Source organism: Stenella coeruleoalba, assembly GCF_951394435.1.
Source record: "Stenella coeruleoalba genome assembly, chromosome: 2".
In the NCBI taxonomy this organism is placed as follows: Eukaryota; Metazoa; Chordata; class Mammalia; order Artiodactyla; family Delphinidae; genus Stenella; species Stenella coeruleoalba.
In genome coordinates this window covers 147,413,144-147,424,132 of record NC_137147.1, presented here as the reverse complement: position 1 = coordinate 147,424,132, position 10,989 = coordinate 147,413,144, and the positions used below count along the sequence as shown (strand labels likewise).

Genomic DNA, 10,989 nt, shown 5'->3' with positions numbered 1-10,989 from the left:
AGGTTACTTTCTAATGACTCAGTAGGAGGTACCTTAATCTCTTAGTTAAATCTCATTTTTGGGAGGTTACTTTTGAGGAAGTTTCTTCAACAAAATTAATCCCATTAACGCTGTTTGGATTTCAATTGGTTTCAGCTCCGTGGCATTGTACTTTTGTGGACAATTGGAGGGCACCTCCATACATCAATTCCAGTAACTATTAGTAAGCCAGGGTTTCAAGACTCCAGTACTTAGAGGACCTCTCAGGGACCCTGGGGAAGCTGTTCATTCAGGAAACATTCCTGGTGCATCTGTCACTTGGAAGTTCTCATGCTAGCTGCTCTAAGGAGGCAGAGCTGAGTTAGAAATGGCCTTTGCCCTTGGGATCAGGACACCACAATGAGGATGAGTGAGGTTTGTTTTTTTTTGTGGTACGCGGGCCTCTCACTGCTGTGGCCTCTCCCGCTGCGTAGCACAGGCTCCGGACGCGCAGGCTCAGCGGCCATGCCCCGAAGATCCCACATGCCGTGGAGCGGCTGGGCCCGTGAGCCATGGCTGCTGAGCCTGCGCGTCCGGAGCCTGTGCTCTGCAACGGGAGAGGCAGCAACAGTGAGAGGCCCGCGTACCGCAAAAAAAAAAAAAAAAAAAAAAAAAGGTCGGATCCCTGTTGCCTGGGCCTTCCTCTGACCCTCTTGTTGGGATTGCAGGGTCCCCTGTACCTCCATCGATGTTAACACCAAACTCCACTGGATTCTTTCAGATCCACCCTGATGAGCCTGGCTTAGTCTCCCCATTATTGGAACGCTTAGACCATTTCACAGACATACAGGGATTTACAGTTCAAGATAGCAGAAGGAGGCAAAACTATCTGCCCAATAATCAGACTAAACTCATGATTAGGAGAAAAGGATTGAGGGGTCTGAGCGGGAAAAGTCTGCTATTTCAGGAACGACACCATAGCAGTACTCATTGTGGGAACTCTGGACTGTGTTAGGCTTATACTTATTATCAGGTTTAATGTTGCTTTTATTCTCAGTACTTGAGGGAGCTGAGTGCCCTCATCATTTTCAGTGCTTGGGACTTGTAAGTATCTTCATGTAATCCTGGACCCTTGGACACATTTGCCCCCAGGCTCACCTGGCGCTGTTGGGCCTCAGCAGGGCTAAAAGAAACCCTCATGAAGGGATTCATTCCTTAGGTCTGGGCTCCTAGACCTTGAAACTTGCCTGGTCCCCACCTTGTCTTTATGGCCAGCATGGAGTTAAGGTGTGGAATCTGCTGCTTTGTGATCTCTGCGGCTTACCTGGCTCCTGATCTTCCTGTGCCTCTCTCCAGCTATTCTGTTTCCTCTCTTGCACTTCCCTGGGGTCAGCTGCAGCTCACCTCTCCCCTCTGCACTGCTAACACTGACCACTTAAACTGAGCCTCTTTCCAGAGCACAGAGAAGGGGACAATTCCAGGTCTCTTCCCGTATCTACCCACATCACCAGCATCAATACTTTTCCTTGATCCAGAATTAACACTATTTGTACCCTCCTTGAGCTATTCTGTGAGCAAAATGGCCTCTGTGGGCTGGTACTGGAGACTACTTAACAGTAGTTAAGGGCCAGGGCCTGCATATGCCAGGTTTTAAGTCTCCCATATGTGTTACCTTTTTTTTTTTTTTTTTTTTGCGGTATGCGGGCCTCTCCCGTTGCGGAGCACAGGCTCCGGACGCGCAGGCTCAGCGGCCACGGCTCACGGGACCAGCTGCTCCGCGGCGTGTGGGATCTTCCCGGACCGGGGCATGAACCTGTGTCCCCTGCATCGGCAGGCGGACTCTCAACCACTTCGCCACGAGGGAAGCCCCAATATGTGTTATCTTGTTTAATCTTCACAGCAATCCTATAAAATAGCTATTTAGTATTAGCCCCAGTTATACCAAGGAAATCACTGAAGCACAGAGGGATTACAGAATTTTCCCATGGTCACACAGCTAGAAAGTAGCAGGGCTAGGATTCAGACCCAGCTCTCTCCTGCCAAAGCCTAGGTGTGCCCATAACTACTACCCATTTGGTGTTACTCATATGTAGATTATCTTAACAAAATATATCCACAATTTGTTAATGTTACATTAGCATATATTTAGCAAATAAAAGTGGATACCTGTTTTGGTTACCTTAAAAATCAAACATTTAAATTATTTTCTCTCTATTGAGAGATTCTTTGATTTTTTTTATGGGAAAGAAGGTGGGACTTTGAGGTGGCCAGCAAAGAGAAGTAAGATATAAACAAATTGGAAAGATTTTGCTAGATTCCGATACTGGAGCAAGTGTTTATCCTTTAATCGTTTTTGCCCCGGAGTGACCAAAGCTGACAGAAGACAGAGCCGGTGGAGCGGGGTCAATAAAAGAGCGGGCGCACATGACTCCATATGGCTCTGTGCCATTGGTCTGTCTTCATCTACAGTCAGAAACAGGCAGAGGAGGTCCAAAAAAAGAAAAGACCTAAATTCCCGGTGCTTTGTTGCGGGCTGCATAAACAATTCTTGCAGGAGGAAGGCAACGCTAACTCATCTTCGTTATTAAGCTGTTGTCTTCAGATGAAGCCTGCCCTCCTGGACTCAGCTTTGTGATGCTGGATGAGGGAAGTCTGCAAATCACGTTTGTGCTTTGCCAGCTGGCCCTTATTAGGCTCTGCCAATAGGGGGCGGTGGAGGAAGACAGACTGGAGGCGGGACTTCCTGTTGGCTTCGTACATATTTCCTGCTTCTGTGAGCGTCACTATGTCAACGCCCTTTTCCTTCGCAGTTGTGGTCTCTCTATGTAGCTGCACTGAATCTAGTTTACAGTAACGGAGCACAGAGACACCAGGCTCCTCAGGAGAGGTCTGGATCTCAGCCTAGGAGGCCCTCCTCTGAGCTCAGAGACCCCAGCACCAACCAGAGGTCTGAGTTTCCGCTTGTTGGCATCCCCTTACCAAATTCTCAATAATCCCCCAATATTTTCCTCCTTCTTCCAGCCTAGGGGTGGTAGCTACTTACAGCAATTGTTACTTCCTTAATAATTTAGCATCATCTACCCCTCCCCCTGCTTTCCGTTATCTACTTAACTTGATACCTGGTTAAGTTCTTTATGTAAAATTATTAAATTTGTTATTTCAAATATTTGGCCAGGAATGCTGCATATTTGGAGGGGTGCTTTGGGGGTGATGGGGAGAGGCAAACAGTGGCAAACAATGGCAGCAGTTTTGAAGAAGTAAGTTTTCACACTGTATTGCCAAAACCACCCATGGGGTGCTCACTGAAGTCCAACCACCCTTAGTGTTAGCCTTGTTCAGACTGTCAGGAACCCTAGACTCACAGACATTAGTGATGGAGATCTACAGTCTGGAGCCCCGAGGATATTTCTCCAACTTACAAATTATTAACAGTCATGGAAAGACAGACAAATTAATTTTTTTTTGAGTAGTTGCCATGGAAGAGCAAAGTCTGTTTTTCACTGACTTTTCCTTTAAAGTAAAAGAACAAAAAAAATAATCCTTGAAGGTCATTTTTATTGCTTCACTCTTCAGTGAAATTCAGGGAGTATTCAGGGAACATAAGAGGAGAGATATTTGAACTCCAGGCCAAAAGAAGATAGGGGCATACCTGTGTGTTTCCACGGTTCCTTGTTAAGGGGGAAAAAAGCTTTCAAGTTCTTGTATGAGTATTGACAAGTTTTTATGAGTGGTTTTGTGGCAGGAGAACATGAGTACAAACTGGGCTATTCTGGATGAAATAGCTGCTTGCCTTCTTACGCATTGCCAGCATGTTTTTCCTGCTTGCTCACCTCCCTGAATGACTTGTTCTTGAGAATATGCTCCTGAATGATATATCTGAGCTGGCTCTCTTATCTGAGAGCAGGAAGCTAGAAGGTCAGTGACAGAGCCACCTGCTGCTCTTTACTTTGCAGAGATTAAGGAGTCTGACACAGTTTCTTGGACATCCTATGAATGTTAGAAAATATGTTTTGGAGAGGCTGAAGAAAGAAGAGACATGGTGTTCACATTTGCTTCCATGGAACCCAACAGATCTTCCCTTGGGAAAAAGATCTTCCCTAAATAAGAAGGAAGCTATTAAAGGTGAGAGTTTTCTTTACTTTTCATTTTTTCATCCTCTTTAGATTCCCATAAGTTATTACTAAAGAGGATACAGTCTTATGCTTTGAACAAGATTGCGACAAGGGAAAAGAATTATTGCCGGAAGGATATGTCACATTTTGTTCCTCTTTTTCTCCTTTTGGGGATTATTTTTTCCCCTATACTATCTGGTTTTCTTTGTTGGTACTAAGTACCCTTAGTGATTCAGATATACATACTTCTTCATATTCTTTTCCATTATGGTTTATCACAGGATATTGAATGTAGTTCCCTGTGCTATATAGTAGGACTTTGTTGTTTATCTGTTTTTTACATAGTAGTTTTAGGTACCCTGTATTGTATTTAAAAGGTAGCTGTGGTTTGGAGGAACAAGTATTAGGCTTACAGACACACGCCCCCTCCCAAAAAAAAGATTGGGGGGAAGAGGGAGTATGGAAGAGTCCCAGATTTGCTTCCTATAATGTATATGACATTTGGCAAGTTATTTAGCTTCCGTTTTCCTCTCTATAAAAGAGGCCTAATATTACTATGTTTTAGGCATGTTGTAAAGATTCAATGGGAAAATGTAAAGAAATTTCTGGCTCAAAGAAAGTTCTCATTAAATATTGCATATGCATAGCTTTGTGTGTCTCTGTGTGGATATATTTTAAATTTGGATAGACTGAGAGTTATCTGTATGATTACAATGTATTTTTGGAATTACATCCAATTTTTTGTACTTGTTTAAGAACATTTTCTTTAAAGCGTGGCTAGATGCTACAGCTAACCAATGAATTATATGTGGTGAAAGCATCCTAAAATATGAACTGCCAAATAAGAGCAAGAACTGTACTTTATCTTTTTTTTTTTTTTTTTTTGTGGTACGCGGGCCTCTCACTGTTGTGGCCTCTCCCGTTGCGGAGCGCAGGCTCCGGACGCGCAGGCTCAGCGGCCATGGCTCACGGGCCCAGCCGCTCCGCGGCATGTGGGATCTTCCCGGACCAGGGCACGAACCCGTGTCCCCTGCATCGGCAGGCGGACTCTCAACCACTGCGCCACCAGGGAAGCCCTACTTTATCTTTTAAAAGGACATTTCTAGAACTGAAGCTGAGAGTTTGAATTTCATGGATTTTCTCTCTAGACCGATCAGAAATTCTATCCCCCAGTTAAGAGCTATGTTAGAAACAGGGTGGTAAGGTTTGGAGGGAAGAAGGAAAAAGGAAGGGTGGGGAGTTCCTCTTATTAATTACAGCTCTACAGCAACAGGTACTTAGCTCTCTGCTTCCCTTACTCTCTCCTGAGGTGGAGGTGGACCCAGATCCTGATTCCAGTGCCAGCATGATCAGCTGGTTTGTAGTGTCAGGCTATAGACCTCCATCAGTGAGCTGGGTGCATGAAGTTCCTAGGCAGGACTTGACTGAGGGTATTTGTCTAGAGAAGAAACCTGTTTTTGCCATCACTTTGGAGTTGAACTTGATGTTCCTTGAGCATGTTCCAGGTTAGTTTGTAACTGAAGGCATTGTGTTCTGTCCAAGGATTTCATCCTCCTCCTTCCCTGTGCCCAAACTCTACCGATCTCCCATTCCATGAAGATGATTGGGTGGAAGAAGAAACTCTGCAGGGGGCATCACCTGTGGGCCCTGGGCTGCTATATGCTGCTGGCCGTTGTTGCTCTGAGACTTTCTCTCAGGTTAAAATGTGACATAGATTCCCTGGATCTGGAATCCAGGGACTTTCAAAGCCAGCGCTGTAGGGACATCTTGTACAAGTCCCTGAAGCTGCCAGCAAAGAGATCCATCAACTGTTCTGGGGTCACCCGAGGGGACCAGGAAGCAGTGGTCAAGGCTCTCCTGGACAATCTGGAGGTCAAGAAGAAGCGGGAGCCTTTCACAGACACCGATTACCTCAACATGACCAGAGATTGTGAGCAGTTTAAGTCCCAAAGGAAGTTCATACAGTTCCCACTGAGCAAAGAAGAGTTAGACTTCCCCATCGCATACTCTGTGGTGGTCCATGAGAAGATTGAAAACTTTGAACGGCTGCTGCGAGCTGTGTATGCCCCTCAGAACATATACTGCGTCCATGTGGATGAGAAGTCCCCAGAAACTTTCAAAGAGGCAGTCAGGGCCATTATTTCCTGCTTCCCAAATGTCTTCATGGCCAGTAAGTTGGTCCGAGTGGTTTACGCCTCCTGGTCCAGGGTGCAGGCTGACCTGAACTGTATGGAAGACTTGCTCCAGAGCTCGGTGCCTTGGAAATACTTACTGAATACATGTGGGACAGATTTTCCTATAAAGACCAATGCTGAGACGGTCCTGGCCCTCAAGATGTTGAATGGGAAGAACAGTATGGAGTCCGAGATACCTACTGAGTACAAAAAGTCTCGCTGGAAATACCACTATGAGGTGACAGACACATTGCACCTAACCAGCAAGATGAAGGACCCTCCCCCTGATAACTTACCCGTGTTCACAGGGAATGCCTATTTTGTGGCTTCTCGAGCCTTTGTCCAACATGTCTTAGAGAACCCCAAATCCCAACGACTGATCGAATGGGCAAAAGACACCTATAGCCCTGATGAACACCTCTGGGCCACCCTTCAGCGTGCACCGTGGATGCCTGGCTCTGTCCCCTACCACCCGAAGTTTCACATCTCAGACATGACCGCCATTGCCAGGCTGGTCAAATGGCAGTTCCACGAGGGAGACGTCAGTATGGGGGCGCCTTATGCACCTTGCTCTGGAATCCACCAGCGGGCTGTCTGCATTTATGGGGCTGGGGACCTGCACTGGATTCTTCAGAGTCATCACCTCTTGGCGAACAAGTTTGACCCAAAGGTGGATGATAATGTTCTGCAGTGTTTAGAAGAGTATTTACGTTATAAGGCCATCTATGGGACTGAACTCTGAGATACACCGTGAGAGGATTGCTACCCAGGGGGCAGGAACATGTACAGACGTGCCCAGAACATGCTGGGACAGTGTGGGGTGGGAGAGCAGGGCTCTGGAATCCGTGGCATCTCCCTGGGTCAGGGGGCTGCTCTTGGAGTGTGATGAGTAGATTTGTTGCCTCGCAAATTGCTGCCCTGGGTGAACACTGTTGTGTCCTCACCTCACTTCCAATAGCTTCTCCACTGACTTTCCCACCGAGTTGGGAATAAGAACCAGCTCTTTGGATGAATAAGGGAGGGAAGTGTGGCAGGAGACCCTGGATTTTAGTTCAATTCTTGGTATTGGCTTTTTCACTCTTTGGAGATGCCACTCCAATTCCACTCTTTGGAGATGCTTGGTAGTAGGGAGGGGACTTTGAGGGAAAAAAGGCCTTGTATTTTGTACTATTAGCTTCAAAATAAAGAGCTTCTGATTCAAATCCCTGACTCTACTCTTTGTCTAGTAAGCCAGAGATAAGATAAAACTCTGAGACGTTTTCTCATAACTATCGGTGACATTTAAAATCCCTGGTGGCTAGCAAGAGAATCCCCATTGTTCCGGAATGATCATGGCAAGCTGTATAAATGGCAGATGCAAAAGAATATAGAGGAACACAGCTGACTCTTTCATTATTGAAAGCCCTCCTCACTTTGTTAACATCGCCAGATTCATGACTTTTCTGTAAGGGAAAAGGCAGGGTGATTTAACCAATATGACCCTCCATACCCTTATGGGAAAATTACAGCACTAATTTTGCAAGCTTCACAACCAAAGCTTAACGTTCCATGAGAAAGATGGTAGTTGCCATTAAGTAAGGTCACCGTATAATTTATTGTCAAAACTGGAACACATTTTATTTGGGGGTGGGTGGGTGCTGTAATATTAATAATTATGTTAGATAACAAGAATAAACTAGGTCTGGTTATTCTATCTTTATGCGTCTTGAGTCAAAACTCTTATTTAAGTATGTGAATGGAATGGTCACTGTTCATAGTTCTGTGGCTTATACATTTCCGTGTGGGGAGACAGTTGTGTGTGTGTGTGTGTGTGTGTGTGTACATGTGTTCTCTGCCCCACACTTCCATCCGCCTGCCTAACAAATGTTACCTGGCGAAATAGTTTCCTTTCTAAAGCTAGAGATAATTGTCAGGTAATTGGAAGGCAATTAGCTGTTATATTCTTCTGTGATGGGAAAAGGATACCTCATAAACAGATAAGCATATCTTGTATATGGTAGAGCTGGCCTTCTGCATACAATCTGCTCTGCAAAAGTGATCTATATTCCAGTTAATTTGTGACATTTGAATGATGTTCCCATTAATATGTCGTGATGTCATTAGTGTGTTTCTTTCCTGATCTTGATTCAGTTAATCAAGTGTTCTCTCACAACCAACTTTCCCTGCAACCCATGTACTCTGACATAGCTCTCACTGTGTCTGGTACAGTGACTTTTCTAAGTTAGTGATTGCTTTTTGTAAGGTTGTACTCCTTTGGTAATGGGCATTGCCACCACCAACTTACCTGCACTGTCACATTGAGTCCTCTTCACTTTGCTCTCAGCCCCATCATGGGGATGACTAATGAACAGCTGGTGCTCCACAGATGAGCCCTGTAAGGTCTGTCCCTAGCAGTGGTGGTTGTGAACCTCTCCACCTGCTAGCCTTTGTGACTGTCCTTGGTCCTCCTCTGAGAGGGCTGCAAGGGGGCAGAAAAGTTTCCGAGTGCATGTGTTCTGAGAAAAGAACGTGGGTTTTTGGCTTCATAGTCAACTTCCTCTTTAAATTTTCACGTGAAATAAATAAGGTTTTATATAAATACGTTAAAAAGATTAAAATGTGAACTTGTCATTTTGGGGGAACAGGTTCTCCAAGCATTGAAATTTCCTCTAGAAATACATTCAAAGGTGAATAGGAAGTGCTCTTTATTTAATAAAAAAACCTAAGGTCTTCTTATCAGAAGGGTCAATTTTCTCCCTCATTTGGTGAGTGTATTTTAGAAACCGTACAATTAAACCAACACATCTGTTGATTTTTCCTTCCCTCTGAGTCATATCTGTTTCTGTACCCTTTCTCTGGAAAGGAAAAATCTCATTAAAGAATTGAGCAACTATGTTTATATTCTCAAGGTTTGAGTTTCCTCTTTATTTTTGATTTGTGGCCTGTTGGTAAATGATTTTTTTTATTTTTAATTTCAACTGTGTTGGGTCTTAGTTGCGGCACACAGGATCATTCATTGTGGTGTGCAGGCTCTTTGTTGAGGTGTGTGGGCTTTTTTCTAGTTGTGGCGTGCGGGTTTTCTCTTCTCTAGTTGTGGCACACAGGCTCCAGGGCGCATGGGCTCTGTAGTTGTGGCGTGCGGGTTCCAGAGTGCGTGGGCTCTGTAGTTTGCTGCACGCAGGCTCTCCAGTTGAGGTGCGCGAGCTCAGTAGCTGTGGCACGCCGGCCTAGCTGCCTCACGGCATGTGGGATCCTAGTTCCCGGACCAGGGATTGAACCCGCATCCCCTGCATTGCAAGGTGGATTCTTTACCACTGGACCACCAGGGAAGTCCCGATAAGTGTTGTTTTAATAACTATAGTTTTTGTTGCACACTCTGCCTATTGTAATCTTTGCTCTTTTCTTGACTGAGCGAAAAGTTAAGAAAGGAAGAACAGTTAACCCTGTCTGGCAACAGAAGATATAATTTATTTGAGGAGAAGAAGTATTTCAGTTAAAAAATGGAAAGAATAATTAAATCCATTGCCTGCCTTAAGTCCTTCAATTGAACTGAATACCTATTCTTACTTCTTCCCCTTAGTCGGTCCGTCATCACAAAGATTGTTCCCACCTCTGTGACGCTTGAGTGTATGAGCGATGAAATAACTTTCATTCACTCCACAGATATTAAGTAAGCTCTAACTATTTACCAGGTATTGCTTTTGACACTGGGGATAGTGCAGTCAACAAAACAGGAATCCCCATGCTCATGTTGGTATGTGCATACCAGTGGGAAAACAACTACAAACGGATAAGTAATGTATATGTATATTAGGAGGAGACGAGTGCTGGAGAGAAATTGAAGGAAGTGAATGAGACCTTAGGAGAGTGGAGTGGGGAGGAAAATCTTAAATAGTGTGGTCAGGGAGGCCCTTAATGAAAAGGTGACATTTGAGTCAACATTTGAAGGAGATGAAGGAATGATCCGTGAGGATAAATGCGGGAAGAGCATTCTAGGCCAAGAGGAAAGACTTGCTCAGCACTGAAGCACGACCACACCTGCCACGTTTGAGGAACAGCAAGGAAGCTGGTGTAAACGGAGCAGAGTAAAGGACGGGGAAAAGACCTAAGAATACAGGGGAGGAGGATATATTGTAAAGACCTTTGTGCCCCATTACATGGACTTTGTCTTCTCTGAGAGATATTATAGGCCCCTGGCAGGTTTTGAGCAGCGGGCTGACGTGATCTGACTAACATTTTAATGCTGCGTTGAGGACAGACTTGTTGGGAGGTAGGGGTGGGAGCAGGGAGGCTCGTTAGGAGGCTATGGTACTAATCTCAGCACGAGCAGTAGAAATGGTGAAAGTGGTCAGATTCTGGAAATGTTTTGAAGGTTCAGTCTGAGAGTTTGCTGACAGATTGAATTTGTTTATGAGAGCAATGGAGGAGTCAAGAATGACTCCAGGGCTTTTGTTCTGATGATAAGTTAGAAGGACAGAGTTACCGTTAACCAAGAGAGGAACACTGTGAAAGAGTGGTTTCTTAGGGGAAGATCAGGGGGTTGATTTTGAACATGTTAAATTGGAGATGCCTATTAGACATCTGAGTAGAGATGTTGAGGAGATGAATGTGACAGGAATCTGGGTTCAGGAGAGAGGTCTAGACTGGAGACACTTATATGGTATTCATCAGCTTATATGTAAACCCATGAAACTGGATGAGAGTCCCAAAGGAGTGGCAGAAATAGAAAAAAAAGAGCCTCCCAAATGAGTTCTGAGGGCTCTCCA

The 10,989-nt window shown here is 44.9% G+C and overlaps 1 protein-coding gene across 1 annotated transcript; it reads left to right on the top strand.

Moving 5' to 3' along the window:
- Positions 1–2,195: 2,195 nt before the first annotated feature.
- Positions 2,196–7,499, top strand: GCNT3 (glucosaminyl (N-acetyl) transferase 3, mucin type). Its single transcript, XM_079913526.1, has 3 exons — positions 2,196–2,905; positions 3,912–4,080; positions 5,613–7,499. The coding sequence occupies exon 3, from the start codon at positions 5,664–5,666 to the stop codon at positions 6,984–6,986; it is 1,323 nt and encodes a 440-aa protein (XP_079769652.1). The 5' UTR covers positions 2,196–2,905; positions 3,912–4,080; positions 5,613–5,663; the 3' UTR covers positions 6,987–7,499.
- Positions 7,500–10,989: the final 3,490 nt, after the last annotated feature.